Here is a 19,704-nt window from a genome sequence, read left to right as displayed (position 1 = left end):
GTCACATTTTCCTACAGCTTTAAATATACATGGTTGGCATCTTTTATGTATATGCCAGAATTCATTAAATGATTTTATATGACAAACTATTCTTACACACCACACCATAGGTGAAGTATAACAAGAGTGATAGCAAAGGTCTGTTGGCATATATAAATCGTAAGTCTGTCACCAAGGTAGTTTCATTCAGATCCCAAGTTATAGCCAAGGCAGACTGTGCTACTAATTTGGAAAAAATTGCAAACTACATGGCTGCTGACAATTAAATTCCTTAGAGAAGATAACTATGAAAAAAAATATCTGTCAGAAATATGGAAAACCCCATTATGATTATAAAAATAGTGTAAGTTTACAAGACTGAAAATATATAAGCTACCACACAAACATGTATATCTGTGGTTATTGAAGAAAATGTTAAATTGTATTAGAGAAGGTTTGCAATCATGTAACTATCGTAATGCATATCCACAAGGGGCAGAATTAAGGTTGCACATGCAATCTTAATTCACATTCTGAATTTTGATTAGTCTGAAATATTTTTTTTCCAAATAAAAAAAATCCAAGATGCTTACAATGGACACCACTGGACCACCATATCCCACCAAATTATAAGCTCTGCAGGAGGGAGCTGTGCAGATTTTTCTTCAGTGAATGTGCAGCTGAGTTTCTTACTATGCAGGTAACTTAGCTATTTAGTGAGTCACTGTGCATATGCAGGGGACAATTTTCAATTGGTTATAACTGTCAAATCAAAAAACTTAACTTCCCTGGAGCTCAAGACGACACTTTTGAACAAGAGCTAACATGCCAAATGTAAAAGTCATCTTGCTCAGAGTTAGCAAAACAAATTGCAAGAAACCTTCCTCACTCCTACCCCCTTCAAACTGAATCTGCTGACCTGTCTTTCTATTTTTGATCAAACTAAACAAAACCTCCCCAAAATCCATACTTTTCTTTGGGCAAAGACAAGGCAGGAAAATTTCAGCAAAAAAGCAAAAGGTTCAAAGTTACAAGGCAACCGAAAATGGGAATTAGAATAGATACAGCTATAGTTGTCACCTCTGCAATAACATGCAATATTGATAACAGGATTTATCAAAATTATGAAAAACTTATTTCCCGTTGTTAATTATATAGCATATTTACCTAAATTTTTGGCACCAACAAAAAATATTCCCCCTAAAGGTTAACAGCACTGATAATGGAAGAAAATTTAAATTTCAAAGATCGTACCATGAAACAGCATCCTTTCATTAGCATGGTTATGGTTTTCTTCAGAAACTTCTTTCCTCCTGTGAGTGTATCTTTCCCAGAGTTTTTTGTTACACACTTTTTGAATCTGAAATAATTAAATCAGAATTTAAATTCTATTTTGAAGAGAAGACCTTCCAATTTTTTGCTTTATCATTTGACAGACATTTTGATGCACAATGGCTATATCACAATAGATCCACTCCAAAACTGGGAATATGTAGTCAAATTTCTAGAAGAAAAAATAAGATTATCTCCCTCAGATTCTAAGGAATCCAATTCTTCTTCTAGCATGATATAGTGAGTAAAATCATCACCACCATAAACCTAAGTTAAAAGCCATTCTGTTCTAAACCACTGTTCAGTGATCTCGCTAAAGTTTTTAGACTGACATTTATCAGGCTTACTCACAACCAAATAATTTTTTGGAAAGTTTAAACAAACTAGATAAAAGGGATTTTTTAGATTGCAACCCCCAATCCATCCAAACTTTGATAAAATAATTCTTTCCCTCCATTCAAAGAATTGCTAACCCCCTTCTTTAGATTTCTTTACTGGCTTCCTCACTTTCCATATTAATTCAAGCTGCTTATTACCACCATCAAGGAACTGAACCATGACTCCATCTCTGTTCTCAGTCTCATTCTAACTCCTGCCCCTCCAGTCCCGGTGGATAAAAACTGATTCTTTTTCAAAACAAATTTGATTTTTTAAACTTTATTTTTAAAAGAAAAATGTATTTAATTTAAACAGATTTAAAATTAAATTTTAAAATAATTACAACCTATATTAAGGCCTTACCTTAGTATAACAAATTATAACTATTTAAATAAATAAAAAAGTAATATGATGTATCAATAAGCCCTCCTCAAATCTTAATGAGTTAAAGGATGATGCTTTTTAAATCAGGGGGAAAACATCTTTCTGAAGTTTTCTAAATATATCACAATGGCCATATTCTGCATTCCATAGCTATATTATTTTCAGTCATTACAAGGGCTGTGTTACAGGGCTCAATTGCTCCCAGAAATTGCAGACAGGAAGAGACGCTACGCTGCAGAAAGCATGTTTTCCTCTTCCAATCTATATGAATAAAAAGCAGGTGGGAGAGGAGAAGATCTACTAAAATCCTGCAGGACAAGGGATCATATTTTAAACATCTAAAAATGCAGATAGGCATCTTGTGGGGTTTTCAAAACCACTTAAATAGATTAGGTGTCTAACACCCACTGATTTCTACTTCAATTATTTCAATAGGAGTCAGGCACCTAACCTTCATAAGCACTTCTGAAAATTCCACAAGGTACCTATTTGCATCTTTAATTGCCAAAATCCATTTGAAAATCTGATGCATGCTGATCAGAAACAATCAATTCACTAATTACAGTCAATACTTCCTTTGTTTAACAACTTTATTTTTAGAAGCAAAACATGTTTTAATAAGCTACTTTATCTTATCTATACAGCACATTTAAAGGTAACTTTATTTAACTAACAACATTTTTAAATGGTGTTTTTATGCATTTTAAGAGATTTCCAATTTCCATCCAAATGCAGCTTGACAGATGTCTTAAGTATAAAATTATCATCTAGAAAATAGGAAATGATCATTTTCTAACATAATATAAACATTAAGAATCAGAACAAACGTACATTGAGCTATATAATTGCTTAAATAAATGTGTAGACAGTGTATCCTCTTGGTTAGCAAAAAGAAGCACCAACATTAATGTAAAGTCTATAATTAGCAGCAAATCAACATATTTTAATAGTCATACCAACCAATGAAAATGAACCATTTTTTAAAATGATCCATATTTTAGGAAAATAACTAAAAAGTACAAACGCAAAAAAAGATTAAAATAGATTTAAATCAAGGTTTATTACTTTCTGATTTAAATCATAACCCTGAGTCTCCCCTCATTCCAGGCCTTCCCATATGATCCCTCAGCCTCATTCTCACTTTTTGCTTTAGGCTTTTTTCTCCTGTCATACCCTTAATGTGCAACCACCTCTCAATTTCTGTGTATTAAGCACTCTGCCTTTTGCTTCAAACTTTTCTGCCTTTCTCTGTGAAGCCTGTACGTGAACTTCTCAAACCACTTCTTAATGCCTTTTGGCACCTAATCTGTTTTCCTATATATTTATCTTAGATTTCTCTATGGAGCACAGTCCTCTTCTTTTTATGTGTTTTGTAATGTACATTTAAGGTGCTCAATAAATAGAACTACAAAAAGTACTTGATTGTAACAAAATTACTTTCAACCAAAGGGTTGAGAGCATAGCTATCATTTAAGAACAAAAAAAATGTGATGGTACCTTCAGAAAACTGTATTTGTTGAACACTCCACCAGCATGCCCACCATCTCTGTGCTCTCGGACCGTACTCTGCATCTGAAGAATGAGAGTTTTAAGGCTGTATGTTTTGGATAAATACTCCAATATTCTTAATTATTCTAGTTCTTAATTTACACTCTTTACCTGATCACATCTACTTAGAATCAAGTGCTGTGCAATTATTCAAATACTGGGCAGAAAAGTAGAGAAAGAATTGATTAGAAGCTGGGTCTGGTATACAGGGAAATGACTGGTTTCAGAGCAGCAGCCGTGTTAATCTGTATTCGCAAAAAGAAAAGGAGTACTTGTGGCACCTTAGAGACTAAAATTTATTTGAGCATAAGCTTTCGTGAGCTACAGCTCACTTCATCGGATGCATTTGATGGAAAATACAGTGAGGAGATTTATATACACACACACAGAGAACATGGAGCAATGGGTTTTATCATACACACTGTAAGGAGAGTGATCACTTAAGATGAGCCATCACCAGCAGCGGGGGGGAGGGGGGAGGGAGGAGGAAAACCTTTCATGGTGACAAGCAAGGTAGGCCATTTCCAGCAGTTAACAAGAACATCTGAGGAACAGTGGGGGGTGGGGTGGGGGGGAGTGAAGATTTCCATGCTGCAGAAATAATTTTACTTCAGATGGAGACCTCTCAAGTATGTTACTAGAAGGAGTGACATGAAGAGAGATAAAGGGTCTCTTCACTTACACTTTGGGCTGGAGTAGTAATTTCTAGCTCAAGAAGACACAAATGTGGTAATTCTCATTGAGTTAATGCACTAAAAACAGACATGCAACAACAGCAGTAAGAGCAACGGAAGGGGCTAGCTGCATGAGTACATACCTAATGTCTTGGATTGATACACAGCCTGCTGCAGCAGCTACACTTAAATTTTTAATATGCCAGTTCAATTAGAGGTAGTGTGGGTATGTCTCCTCAAGCTGGAAATTACACCTCCAGCTTGAAGTGTAAATATACAGTAGCACCTCAAAGATATGAACACCAAAGTTATGGACTGACCGGTCAACTGAACACCATATGAAACCGGAAGTAACCAATCAGGCAGCAGCAGAGACAAAATAATAAAAAAAATAAAAGCAAATACTGTACTGTGCTTGTATTGCATCTTAGAGAAAGAGACACATCTGGGCTGCCTATCCCCACACCTACCTTCACCCCCACACACAGGGCACCCACTTACAGCTAGGAGTTGAAGATGCTAAGATTCACAGGCAAAGCTGTGAGCCCCTGCCGCCAACCCAAGACAGCTGGAGCAGGAGCAGCATTCCTGTGGGTGCTCTTTTCAGCCTGCCTCTCCCAGCCAGGGGGGTGCTTTTTTCCCCCCCACACACCCCCTACCGAGAGCGGGACATGCTGCCCCCCGTCTCCCCCCACTCCCACCCTGGTCCAGAGGGGGACAAGCTTGCAGGGAAGAAGCTGCCTCTGGAACCTGGCCTGAAGTGTGAACTGCTGGAGTCAGAGCTGCATTTTGTTCAGAGTTATGGACAACCTCCATTCCCAAGGTGTCCATAACGCTGAGGTTCTACTGTATGCTAAGTTGTGGAAATGTCAAGCATGGATCATAACAATGGGACAGCACTGACAAAGGAAAATGGAATAAGTGTCTTGATGCAAGCTTTTATCCATTATGTTTAGCAGTATTTGAGTCTACTGTAACTCATGCGTCTACCCATAAGTGACAATGCCAAAAAGAATTTGAGATGCTAGGGAGCAAAACATACCTCCTCTTCCACTGACTGAAATTCCTTATCATCAGCAGAGAGATCTATGAGAATTGTTCCACTACCAGAAGTATTCAAAGTCAGGTATGGGTTAAGACCTATAAAGACAATGAACGCACATATTTCAGATGCAGAGAACAAAAATTAAAAACACAGGCATAGCTCAATTTCCCAGGAATGAAAACGTGGAAGATGCCATATAGAGACAAAGGTTAAGAAAAGGGGAACATTTGCGATTTTAAAGTTATATTAACTTTCAGTTTAAGTCTCATTTCTGCCATGGTTTTGGGATCTTAAAGTAGTTTAAAGTTTTAGTTTTTTTAAAACATATTTTGATTTGCCTTTGTAATTCTGCTCCTCTGAAGATATCATGCAGGATACTCATTTCGTGGCCTCAGCTTCCTAGCTATACACAGACAGAACCTACAGGTTCTTAATGGTAGTAGTGGTGGCCAGGGGCATAAGCCAACCCCTCATCCCCACAAATGATTGTGCACCACCTGAGACCTCTGCCAACCCTGAAACATTCCACTCAGTCATTTTCTAGCTGAGTACCAAGTAAAGGATCCCTAAAGTAACAGGCCAGTCACCTAACATTTTACAGAAAAACCATACCACAGAAGAAGAAAGACTTAAAGTACAGGTATCTTTGACCTAAACAGAAGCCCATCCAAACTCTGAGGGGAGAAGGGGGGGCAAGTATGCATGACTGCTGCAAGACTTCTTTTCCCATCTACCAATAAGATTTCTCACATTGAGCATTTGAGCACCTGCTCAAATACATCAGGCAAGTGGCACTCTTCTCTCTCAGAAGTCACACCATCAGAGAAAGGGTCCTTAAAATGGGATAGAATAAGACGTACCTTTGTCAGGGCCCCTGTTATTACAAGAACTAGTATCTAGACCAGAGGTTCTCAAACACGTTCTGCCGCTTGGACAGGGAAAGCCCCCGGTGGGCCGGTTTGTTTACCTGCCGCGTCCGCAGGTTCGGCCGATCGCAACTCCCAGTGGCCGTGGTTCGCTGCTCCTGGCCAATGGGAGCTGCTGGAAGCGGCAGCCAATATGTCCCTCAGCCCGTGCTGCTTCCAGCAGCTCCCATTAGCCTGGAGCAGCGAACCATGGCCACTGGGAGCTGCGATCAGCCAAACCTGCAGACACGGCAGGTAAACAAACCGGCCCGGCCCGCCACGGGCTTTCCCTGCACAAGCGGCGGAACAAGTTTGGGAACCACTGATCTAGACGTATCAGAGCACCTCTGAAGTACCGTATATACTCGATCATAAGCTGGTTCATTTATAAGCCAATGCCGCCCCCCCCCGATGGATAAGTAAAAATGGAAAATTTTTATGACGCATTCATAAGCCAACCCTATAATTCAGGGGCCAGAAATCTTTGGCTCCTGGGCCATCAGGATAAGCTGCTGGCTGGCTGAGATGGTTTGTTTACCTCAAAAGTCCGCAGGCATGGAGGTAAACCTAAGTAAATAAAAAGCGGGTTTTTTTGGGGGAGGGGGGAGGAGAAGATAGTGGGAAGGGATGGGATGGGGGAAGCTAGGGGTCAGGGGAGTAACCCCTGCGACCATCCCCCACATGACCCCACCCCTAGCCCAGGACCCTCACTCTCTCCCCATCCCATCCCTTCCCACCTTATCTGGGGAGGGCCAGGGAAGGATGTCTCTGGCCTTGCTGGAGCTGCTCTGGCAGGCTGGGCAGCGCGGCTGCAGCATGTTCCAGTGGGCTGGGCTGGGTGGCATAGCTGCAGCGTGCTCCAGTGTGCCAGGCAGCGCAGCCACAGCCTGCTCTGGGGGGCGGGGCTTAGCGTCACAGCTGCAGCCTGTCAGCCCCAGAGCTGCAGCTGCTTCGGAGGCTGGGGGAGAGCAGCATGGCCAGAAGCGGAGAGACACTGGCCCCGCCTCTTCCCTTCTGGCTTTGCTGCCTCTGCTTGCTCCCTCTGTTGGGGGGAGGGGCTGTGTCCCACCTCTCCCCTCTCTATACCTGTTCATAAGCCGGCCCGCTTCTCTGATGCTTCCCCTTTTTCCTAAAAAAAATGGTAGATAAGACATCCCTTGCTAATTTGGCCTGTTCTGGCTGTCACAAGCAGTTCCTTCTTCCTCAGACCTCCCATTTCTCCTTTGAGAAGGGGACCTGATCCATCATTCTCTAGGAAGAAAGTATGCAGAAATGTTTAGAACATACTGACCCAATGGTCTCTGCTGAATTGCATGTGCCCAATTCATATGCTTTGGAAACTACAAATACAGATGTGGGCATGAGAGCATCTTCTGGCTCTAGCATATCCTTGTGTTCCACAAACATCCTAAGCCATAAGGTTGATGTATTTCTGGTGCGGCTGCCACAGAATCCAGTTATCTATGGGGTCAGGATGAGACAAGGTAATTCAGCATGAAATCTAAGGACTGAAACAATGATTGCAACCAGACTATGTGCAGAAGGCACCAAAAACTGCTGGTGATAAGATCAGGGCTTCACACACAAAAGAGAGCTAACTCTTGAAGCATAAGCTCTGACATCTGCACAAGAAATCTGACTGTGCTGAGATCTACTTTGGGTTATTTACAGTATTTACCACCTTCACCTGTAAGTGTTTCTAGCTCAGATCATGCTGCAGAGCAGTAAGAGAACTTTAAAGCAGTCCCCAAACCCAGGAAGCCAAAGTCCAATGCTGACTATCTCCATTGAAACTTCCAAATACACCAACAAACAACTGCAGCTTGATACGGAGACTACCATCACTTCTGATAATGACAAGAATTCTTAATGAGTTGGCAAGTAACTGGCAATCATTTATTGGATTTAAGAACCCAGAGAGGTGCTCTGCACCAGAAGTCCTTATACTATGGCCTGCCCAAGATACATGAGCAGCTAGCTGCAGCAAGATATTGGGTTCCTCATCACTGCTCTGGGCAGCTAGCTGCAGGTACATCAACAACTGACTGCAGCTCAACACCGGGCCTCTCAGCAATGCTTTTGGCCAGGAGCCCATGATGTTTGAACAGTCAGCAAACACTTGACTAGGAGTTTCCCTCTGGAACTCTCTTCTGGGAGTCTATGCTCATTGGTTTGTGGCTGGAACCTAGCAAGTTATATAAAAGTGTCTGGAGGCAAGACACTTTGACTTAAGAAAAGCATCAAAATGAAGCTCCAAAAGAAAGTTCTAGTTAACCATGAAACAATACCATTATATCCAGGGAAGGGTGCTAAAACACTGATGCAAATGTGCTAAAGCACCAAGTCATTGAGGCAAAGCACAGAGACCTGAGGAAAGCTCCACAGCTTGAGTATCAAGTCAAATGAGGCTTCAAGGCAAAGCTCTAAAAATATTCAGGTAAGGAGTTGAACATCTAGAGATGACAATGATAAGGCCTTTTAAAACAAAAGAGCTGAAAATTTCTAAAGAACCTGTGCAAACTGCAAGACTAGGGCTCCAGGGACCACTTGATGTTCTTTAGCTAGAGCGTTTGACTGCAAATTCAAAGACAACAGATGAGACCCAGTTGGAAAGCAAGGACACTTTCTAAAAGGATACTTTCAGCAGTGTAAATCTACACTGGCACAGGAACAGACTGGCAGCTGAAGAGATAGCTCCCACACAGAACACCTTCACTGACAGCAATCAAGAAGCAACTGACTGTTCAAGGGATAGCTATTGAAGCTCCAAGGAGATACATGAACATGGTGAAGTGGTTATCTTGTGGCCTTGACTACTACTGCTTCACTTAACAGCCAAAAAACCCTTTAGAGTGTGGGGAGTTCTGCCTGTTTTATACTAGAGTCCAGATTTGGGAGCGAGAATCCATAGATGGTGTCTAGAAAAAAAAATCCTACCAATTCTAACTAATTTTATTCCATTTCTATGAAATGTACTATAGTACATAGACAATAGTAGCCTATGTTTCAATGTGACAGAATCAATACAATGTGCTCTTTTTTTCTTCAGCTGTAGTCCAACAAAACGTTTTATTCCTATGATTGTGCTGTCATAAACAATGCTGCAAAATAGAGATTTTAGTATAAAACTCAATGCAAGTTGAAGTTATCAAACAAAGCAGCTATGCTAATTTCAGCTCCACTGGAAAGATACCAACTATTTTTTTTAAAGAAAAATATTGAAAAACCACAATTATCTTTTTGGGAAAAAGGGGACAGCCTGTGTCACTCTGAAAAGTGAATTATTATTTACTATCTGTATTGCAGTAGCACATAAGAACCCCAGTCAATGACCAGAACTCCATTGTGCTAGTTACTGTACAAACAGAACAAAGAAATGGTCCCTGTCCCAAAACACTTACAATCAAAGTTCTCTAAATCTACAATCCAACTAATGAAAGTAAACCTGGACAGTGATCATGATAAAGGAGTCAAATATTAAAGTCAATTGAATGCTGGTGTTCATGATAATTTGTACCACTAGTGAAAGCTTCTCACACGAGCTTCAAGTTGAAAGACAGTGTAGCATAATTTTACATTTTGTTATATAAAGAACTGCATTATCAGCTCTTTCTACCAAGAGATGATTTGGAACAAAACTGGTAAAGTTTATAAAAATGAACTCTATATTAAAGCAGTGTCACTTCAGTAATTCAATAAAAATATACCTTGCTGTCCAGAGATCAATCTCTCAACTCCTTTAATGATTTTATGCCTATGTCCATAAGCATTGATACCAATTTCCTTTAACTCTTTGTGGCCCATTTCAACTAATACATCCAGTGTTATCTAGAGCAAAGCACAATATAATTTGTTTAGATTGCTGTATACATTTAAAAAAAATTTCATGCAAATATTTCATTAGAAAGGATCAATTATAACCTCAGAAATAAAATTTATGATAATTTAGTTAGATTATAAAACAGATATGCAACCCCTGGAGATCTGTATATTGTACAGCAGAAGTCAAATTAGGGAAGTTTTAAAACAAGTCATAGTTAGGAAGCAAGCCATAAAACAAAAGATATTTTATAAGTATATTAAATTAAAATTAGACTCATGGTAACAAGAGTCACATTCTGAATGTTTTAATATAACAGTTCATCCTTGGCTTTGCATCTACTGTCTTCCCTAGCATGAAATTTTGCTTTTGAATAGCATAAAACATACTACAAGTCATAGTAGAATTGCTGTCATCTTCCCCATTTTTTTGTTTGCATAACCCTACCTAAAAATGTAGGCCAGCGGTACTGCAAGAATCACTTCCCTGACTGGGAAATTTTACTTTCAGGATATATTACCAAACTAACAGAATAGTCTACACCTTTGTAATTACTACACATACTTTCACGATATTCACTTTCTATTGACTTCATCACCTGTGCTAACATAACAGAAACAAAAACTTAACCTGTAGGTCTTAAATTACAAGGGCTATCACTCCTCCCACTTCAAAAAGGAACATACTGGTAGAGTTTTCTAACCCAATATTTGTACACAGCTACTCACTTGCTCTCTCTCAAATACGTCAATCAGATGTTCAAGTCCAAGATTCCTCACAAACTGATTTATGCTAAAATCTACACCTGGAACTGAAGAATATACAAGTTACTTTCACATTCATATTATCTACAACACAGTATATTCCATACTTACACTTCTGCAATAAGGGGAAATACAAGAATTTTTAAGAGACTTGGTAACATTAAGAAAAATATTTAAGTTACTAATAAGACAATTATATATTACTGTTTCTGGTGGCACCTAGAACACACTAGGTTCTTTATACAAATAAAAACACACTAGAACACATGATCCTGGTTTCCAAAACAAGTAAGTGTTTAGCTACTAGTACTGCATATTTAAGCAATGAACAGAAGTTATTAAAGCAACCTAGTTCATAAAACAGTCTTGCAAATCTTTTAGAACCTATGATACCATTTCATTGTGTATAAGACCATTCAAATAAATACTTATTTGATTTCTATTTAAAACCTGATTGATCAGTAAGAGTCTATCCGAACAAAATGCCTGAAGACCCCTGTGCAATGGTTATTTTTTTTTTGTTCTTTTGGCTATCCGTTCCTTATCAAGCCACAGTTGGAAACAGAGATGATAACAGAAGACAAACGTAGTTAATGGATAAATTGAAAATTCTAGTAAGAGCTGAAGAGTACCCACAAAACTCACTAAATTAGATAAAAATACTGAAAAAGAAAAAAAAATTTCAACAAAATCATGCTTTATTTAACTTTATTTATATAAACTGCTCAAGAGTCATTAATTCACATCTATAATTAGAACAAAAGAAAACCTTACCTTCCTTTTTCTCTAAAACAGTTGCTCCCTCTGCACTGTTTGTACCAACAACTGAAGGGAGTTCAGAAAAGCTACCAGATAAGTTGTCAAGGCTACTGGCAGCAGACAGACTGGATGGGCTGGATGGAACGGAAGACAGGCAATCAGCAGCAGATCCGGTGGTTTGAGATACATTTATAACTTGAGGTTTGTAACAAGATGGCAACGCAGAAGGAGGCATAGCAGCTGTCAACAGCGCGTTAACATCATCTGCCTAAATATCAAAAGACAGTTTATTAAAATGGAGGAAGCCTTCCATGCAAAGTTATTTTCTGGAATAAAGGTAATTAAATACTTGAGAAAAATTAAGCCCAAAGCCATAGAGAACAAATGTGTAAGTAATGCAAACATTTCAACCAACTAAAAAGCAATCTTTCACTTAAACAAGATTTTAAAAAAACTTGTTCTAAATTAAAAGTGCAATACATGAACGTTTTGATATTTGTAACTTTTTTCCGGATAAACACAAGGTCAAACAAAACTCATTACTAGTTTACTTTAAAAACAAGAAATCCCAATTTGAAGCAAGACGATCCATTCAGCATTACTTTGAAAATGTGAAGCTTTTGATTGTATTATAATAATCGAAAACAAAACCTTAAACAGCCTGATTAAATTTTATAAAATGAGAAGGTTTTAATAAAGTTAGACTAAATTTCACCTCTAACACAGTTTTTTTGTGGTCAAATATTATATTAGCCAGTAAAATAGGTAGATCAAGTACCCAAAGTAAAAATTAAAAATAGATAAATGTCAATTCTGGAACAAATCAGTGTCTGTTTTCTTTATCAGGCTGTCAGAAGAACTTTGCAGCAATTTTGTGCAAGAGAACAGAGAAAGAAGATTTATGTGGGTGTACTGGCTTGCATAAACACGCAAGAAACCAGAGTTTATAAATGGTGCACTAACTCCAAATTTGTTCTTTGAATAAAATGACTAAAAGCATCTTATATAAACCAGGTGAGCAACCACTAGCTGCAGCTAAGCACAGATTTCTCAAAAGATCCCATCACTTACGGTGACCAGGTCTAATGGTGTTTGTCCTTCCTGATTTTTCAGAGTAGGATCAGCTCCATGTGCCAATAACAAGGCACAAAGCTGTGTCCTTCCTTTCTGGGCTGCTTCATGCAAAGGTGTGAAAGCCCATTTGTCCGTAGCATTCACACACGCATTATACTTTATAAGTAAAGCTGCTACATCTACATGCTGGAAAATAAAATATCCTGTTATATTCCGAGATGGTAGTTTAATATACTGAAACTCTCAGAATTATTAAACAACCCTTTTTGCAACTCATTCTGGATTTTCCTAGAATTTTTTGATCTAAATTACAATAAGGTCAGAAATAAACATTAACAAAACCGAAGAGACTATTCTGAACTATAATGTATCTGTGTATAATTAAGTCATTTTCTTCCGTAAAACTGAAATAGATCAAACCAGAATACCAAATACAAACTCCTTTAAATTGAAGGAGAGCCAGAGGGGGGCTTGAATTCAAATCCCTGAATCTGAAAGCAGCCCAGACAGCATCCAAACACAGAAGGGCCTTATTTCCTGGTTTGAATTCACAGATGTCTGAAATCTCACCAGATCACTCACAGAACTGCAAGTGAAATCTTTACTAGTGAAATTCTACTAGTATGCACATGTGAAAAGCAATTTTACAGGACATCTTTTAGGCTGCTTGTTTTTACAATAGTTTTTGAATGACCTTTCTCAACATAATTTCACAAATTTAAAATCTTCACTTCTGCAATAGTCAGTTGAATTTGAGCTGCAGTTACAAATAACTAATTCCAAATGAGGTGATATTATAACACGTCAAAAGCTTTAGAGATTGTCAGGCTACACAATTAATGCCAATAAAAGCATCATATCACAACTTTTTACAAAAGTTTCAAATTGTTCCAAAAGATAGTAATTTAGAGATTCTTACCCCATAAGATGCTGCATTATGTAGAGGAATCAACCCTCCTTTATCCTGTGCATTCACATCAGCTCCATGCTGTAACAGGTACTCTGCAATCTCCAAATTGTTGTAACCAGCTAACGGGCAGTTAAGGGAGGAAGGAAGAGAAAAATCGTCACCAGAATAATTACGATTAAATACAATTTTATTTTTAAATCACATCTGAGGGGAAAAAGTCTGCAAATAAATCACCAAATTCTGCTATACTGTGTGAAACCATTTACTACAAGCTATGGAATAAATTAATCTTGTGTATTCAATTCCACAATAAATGTCACTTAATCAATTTGCAAAGAGTACTCCAGTGCTATACTTTTAATATTTCAAATATTTAAGCAACAACATACTCAAATTAAACATCTTTACTTGAAAATAAAGGTGTTAACTGTCTGCACCTAGACATTTGGCGTTGAGTATTAAGAGTTTCCAAAATAAAAATTAATGGATTTCAAATCAGCACTGATGTTGGAAAATCTAAATTCTCCTTTTACCAAGAGTTATATTTCTTAGTGAGCATTAGAAAACTTCAGGTAAGCATCTTCATTCTGATGGACAAGAAAATTCTGCATCCATTCCTGACAAAAACAGCCCACTTTCGCCCCACCCTTCTCTGTCTCTGTTCTCCAGAAAGTTTTCTTCCACCTTCCTTCACCTCTTCTGCTGAATCCCACTGAGCTGTCAACCCCTTGCAATCTGCCAGTTCTGGTGGCCCCAAATTAGCACAGTCACTGTACTGGAAGGGTATCAGCTACATTATGTCTCTCCTTGCTGGTGCCTGGTTTTAAGGAGAAATTGGGGAGGCAAGGTAAGCAGGGAGGGTACTTGTCAATAAGGACATCGAAATTTGTCATTACAGGTGAGAATCCTGATTTGGTGTGTCTCACTAAAAACTCACCAGATTTGACAAGATCACGTTAATAGTTCAGGTTACTACAGATAACATAACTTACACCAAACCAAAAAAAGCAAGATAAAGAAAAGTTAAGCCACCTAACAGAATACCTTCTATTCCTTTACCAACAGATAGTTAAGCAGCATACTTTTTTACACCTTGCTTTTGCATTGCATATAACAAACAACTATCTAATAACATTTGTGCATTAACTTACTAGTTTTTTAAAAATAGGAATGTTTAAGCATTAGCTGTAACATCCCCATGCAAATCCACACAAGCCCTGTTTTGTTCAATATCTTCATTAATGATCTGGAGGATGGCATGGATTGCACCCTCAGCAAGTTTGCAGATGACTCTAAACTGGGAGGAGTGGTAGACATGCTGGAGGGCAAGGATAGGATACAGAGGGACCTAGACAAATTAGAGGATTGGGCCAAAAGAAATCTGATGAGGTTCAACAAGGACAAGTGCAGAGTCCTGCACTTAGAATAGAAGAATCCAATGCACTGCTACAGACTAGGGACTGGAGTGGCTAGGCAGAAGTTCTGCAGAAAAGGACCTAGGGGTTACAGTGAAGAGAAGCTGGATATGAGTCAACAGTGTGCCCTTGCTGTCAAGAAGGCTAATGGCATTTTGGGCTGTATAAGTAAGAGCATTGCCAGCAGATCGAGGGATGTGAACATTCCCCTCTATTCGACATTGATGAGGCCTCATCTGGAGTACTGTGTCCAGTTTTGGGCCCCATACTACAAGAAGGATGTGGAAAAATTGGAAAGAGTCCAGAGGAGGGCAACAAAAATGATTAGGGGGCTGGAGCACATGATTTATGAGGAGAAGCTGAGGGAACTGGGATTATTTAGTCTGCAGAATAGAAGAATGAGGGAGGATTTGATAGCTGCTTTCAACTACCTGAAAGGGGGTTCCAAAGAGGATGGATCTAGACCAGTGGTTCTTAACCTGGGAGTGATGAACCCCCTGGGGTGCGAGACATGCCAGATTTTTTTTTAGAAGGTAAATAATTGAAAACACAAATTAAGCACAGGCATGCAAGTACAACTACTTTGTTTCATCAAACCTAGGTATTTATTAACATTAGACTTTATATATTACAGTAATAGTTAAACAAAAAAATATATCTAGGTTTAAAGAACTGACCTACTTCAACAACTTTTGATAAAGGGTGGAAGAACACACTTTGATTTTTTTTTTATAAGGGGTGAGAGAACATATTTTGAGAACCAAGGAGTGCAGGCTGCAGTAAAGGTTAAGAACCACTGATCTAGACTGTTCTCAGTGATACCAGATAATAGAACCAGGAGTAATGGTCTCAAGTTGCAGTTGGGGAGGCTTAGGTTGGATATTAGGAAAAACTTTTTCACTAGGAGAGTGGTGAAGCACTGGAATGGGTTACCTAGGGAGATGGTGGAATCTCCTTCCTTAGAGATTTTTAAGGTCAGGCTTGACAAAGCCCTGGCTGGGATGATTTAGTTGGGGATTGGTCCTGCTTTGAACAGGAGGTTGGACTAGATGACCTCCTGAGGTCTCTTCCAACCCTGATATTCTATGATTCTATTCACCCTATGGCAGCCTGTAACAGTCTTGGGCCAATGAACTTGTCACAGGAGATCCTCCTGAGGTAAACCATAAGAAGTTTATCGGATGCAGAGGCTGGCTCAGTAAGAAAGCTTGGAGCTCAGCACATCAGGAGTTTGCCTGACAGTTCTGCCTCACCCTGTAGAGTTTGGGGCTGTGACATTGAGAAGAGGACAAATGGAGATTGCTGTGTGGGGGCTTTAGGGAGGGTGACAGAAACAACACTGTCAAAAACAAGCTTTCAAAAATAATGAGACTGGCTTAAATATAATAAAATTTAGAAACAAACTGCATTTTTGTTTGCCTACTGATTTTTGAGCCTTTAGATACAAGTCACCCACCCCCAAATTGGGTATGATCATTTTGGATTCAAAAGTCAATTTTAAAGGGACAAAAGTGCAAACCACTCCTTTGGATGCTTGGAGAAGACTCCACTTATCCAACTGCCACTCTGTCTTCCTCCCCATCGTTATCCTGCTTCTCCCCCCGTCCCACTCACATTCTTCCTCCATGCTACCTACAGTCTTATGTCTTCCATCTGCTCCCTTTAATATTTGCTCTCCCTATCTCCTCAGTTTCCTGTTCCTCACATTCTCCTTCCTGCCTCTATTTCCTTATACTTCTCCCAACTTACCCTTCTTGTCTTCCCTCCCATATTCACCTGCTCCTCACAGTGCTCTTCTCTGCTTCTTTGGCAGAACACAGTGCCACCATCTTACCTGAAGGCAGCTAGTTTTCACCATCTTTGTAAAGAGCAGCCTAAATTTCCTCATGACCAGGCTGTATAGAAATGGGGAGTATCTTAACTGATGGCAACCTATAGTTTCAATTCCCCTAAGAATAATGAAAAACACCTACCCAGCCAGTGTTCGTTCCAGGCCCACCCTAGGGCAGAAATGCGGAAAAGGTTCCAAGACATGTTGCTAAAATTTGCCTGTCAGGATATTTTTTTTTATTTTGGGGGAATGTAATTAAAAGTATTTTTTGAAAAAAGATTAGACATGCAAATGTTTCCTGGCAGGAAAGGCGTTTGGTGGAGAAAAGGGCTTAGGGCTGCCGCAAATAGAGGAGGAATTATGAGGAAGGAGATAAATAGGGATGAGTGGTAAGGAGGAGAGAGGGGCTGAGGGAAGGGTTGGGAGTTGCAGTAGATGGGAGGGGAAGGACACTGGGAAAGGGGACATGGAAATGAGTGGCAAGGAGACTGGTGAAGAGGAGCCAGGGCATCTGCTAGCCCCACATTCTCGCTTCCCAGTGTGTGCACCATAATCTGGAAGGGCTATTTCTCCTTGGAGGTCTGAGTCTCTCCTTACCTGCATGTGTGTGCCAGAAATAGGGAGGCCACTACTCGTCTGTGGGGGTCTGGCCTCCCCTCATGTGAGCCGGGATAAGGGAGTGAGGCTTATCTTTCTAGGAGTGTCTGAGTCCCTCTGCCTACCACCCTTTATGTGATCTGGGGACACCAGCCCCTCTGGGGTGTCAAAATTTCTCTTTCTAGCTGCCTCATGAAAGCTGGGATCTGGGGGACCTTGTTGGGATGGGGAGTAGGAGGGAGCGGGAGGTGCCAAAGACTTCTCCCTGCAAGCATCTGGATGAGAAGCTGAGAACAGGCATACCAGGAACATGCATCAAGAACACACTGCATATCAAAGGCTCTCCAAAACTGGGGGTCACGGGAGGGGGAAATGGGAACATCCAAGGACATGAATGGAACAATTCATACATCTCAGAGTTATTGTAACACTTTATTCATCTCCATAAGATGTTCTCATTCAGTTGAGACCATCACATTGAGATGAATAGGTCACTTCACACCTCTCAGAGTCCCCTAGGCTTTCAGGATTATCCTGTCACAGAAGTACATTTCCTCTCTAATAAATCTAACCAAGGGCTGGCTGTCTACACTACCAAGTTTAGTTGACAAAACTTATGTCGACTTTTGGGTGTCGACATAAACAATAATCGCCAAAGGGTGTTCACACTTGCTCCCTCTGTCGACAGATCATGTCCACATTGGGGACATCATCATTGACAGGGTGAGCAATGCACCGTGGGTATGTATCCCACAGTGCAATGTTGTGGGAAGGAAGAGCTGATCGCTGCACATCTTGGGATTCTCTCCAAGTTCTCCCACAGCCCCCTCAGCTGCTGAGAGCAGCATCATGAGTAGCTATGTGAGCTCTCCATGTTGAGGAATGGCAAAGCAGCACATCAGTCTGCCCCCCTCCTCCTGAAGTGGCAGAACGGGAGCATTCCAATTATTTGCTCTCTTTGTTCCCCAAATGGAGCAGCACATAGATACTTCCCCGAGCTTTGAAAGGGGAGGGGCGCAAGCCTGCAAGGCAGCAGAGATCAAAACACTGAGCAGAGCAATCAGGGCAGGCATTGTGGGATACTGGCGGAAGACAGTTCTGTGGACAAAACTATCAGGAGTGTCTACACTGGCTCTTCATTGACAATAAAGGGAGGAGAAAAGACAAAAAAGTCTCTTGTAGGGGTGGAAGTTTTTTGTTGCCAAATCTGGGCATTTTTTGTGACAAAAGTCCCATCATAGTATCTACGCTCTTGCTGTTTTGTCATCAAAAGGCAGTTTTCGGTGAAAAAACTTGGTACTGTGGACAAGGCCCAAGTCAACTTAGGGCACATCTACACTAAAAACTTAAGTCAAGCTATGTGTTAGGTCAATTTACAGCCATCACATTAATTATGGTGGCTCATGTCCACACTACACCTCACCAGCAGCTCTTCCACCGACCAAAGGGGGCAGTGTGGGGGCTGAGAGTCTGGGAACCCAGCTGCTGCCCAAGGCTCTGAGCTCCCTGCTGTGAGCCTGGCTGCCCCCACTCCCTGCTGGGAGCAAGGCAGTTACCTCGGGCTCCCAGTGGGGGAGCTCTGTATCCAGAGCTCAGGACCCTGAGGTCAGCTGGGCTCTCGCTGGAGCCCCCCCACCCCAGGGTGACAGCTCAAGCTGTGAGCAGCTATCTTATTAATTTCATGGCTCCAACATGGAGCCATGAAATTCCCAACAGCTGATGTAAATAACCCAGTGTCTACATGGACATTGCATCACCCTAACTACACCGACATAAACCCTACACCTCTCATGGAGGTGAAGCTATTATGTTGGTGTAGTAGGGCACTTACATCGGTGACAGCAAGGTTGTAGCGTGTACATTGACATAATTAGGTAAAATCTAAGTATGTACTAACTGTTTAGTATTTAACAGCACTAACCTGCTAAATGTAGTGGTGTTGAATGTCTTCCTTGTGTGTCACGACAATTTACATTGTCAGGTGAACAAAGCTTCTTTACTCGGGCCAAACAACCCTTCTTGGCAGCATCTAGCAAAGCTGCATCTCCTCTAAGTAGGTCTTGAATATCAGTATCACCATCTTTAACTAGATCCAAAGCAGTATTTCCATCTCTGTTCTTCTTTGTGGAATCAGCACCATGCTGTAGCATATAAAAAGCCCAGAAGATATTAAGTACTCATCTCATTTTAACTATTGTCAAAAATGGAAATAATCAGAATAAGTACTTGTAGCTCTTAGATAGCTTATATACCCCATAGGTAATTTATTTCCATTCACATTCAACTTGT

At 40.2% G+C, this 19,704-nt stretch overlaps 1 protein-coding gene across 1 annotated transcript in view; it reads right to left on the bottom strand.

Moving 5' to 3' along the window:
- The window catches only part of TNKS2 (tankyrase 2), a 69,386-nt gene that overhangs the window by 11,909 nt on the left and 37,773 nt on the right, over positions 1–19,704 (bottom strand). The window contains 9 exon segments of the mRNA XM_038409201.2: positions 1,234–1,339; positions 3,571–3,645; positions 5,338–5,435; positions 9,953–10,073; positions 10,794–10,876; positions 11,604–11,856; positions 12,660–12,848; positions 13,582–13,691; positions 19,337–19,556. Coding sequence (XP_038265129.1) covers positions 1,234–1,339; positions 3,571–3,645; positions 5,338–5,435; positions 9,953–10,073; positions 10,794–10,876; positions 11,604–11,856; positions 12,660–12,848; positions 13,582–13,691; positions 19,337–19,556 — 1,255 coding nt within the window.

The sequence above is a fragment of the Dermochelys coriacea genome, chromosome 7 (assembly GCF_009764565.3).
Source record: "Dermochelys coriacea isolate rDerCor1 chromosome 7, rDerCor1.pri.v4, whole genome shotgun sequence".
Classification (NCBI taxonomy): Eukaryota; Metazoa; Chordata; order Testudines; family Dermochelyidae; genus Dermochelys; species Dermochelys coriacea.
Note: the sequence above shows the minus strand (reverse complement) of the source record. Positions and strands in the feature narration are given on the sequence as shown.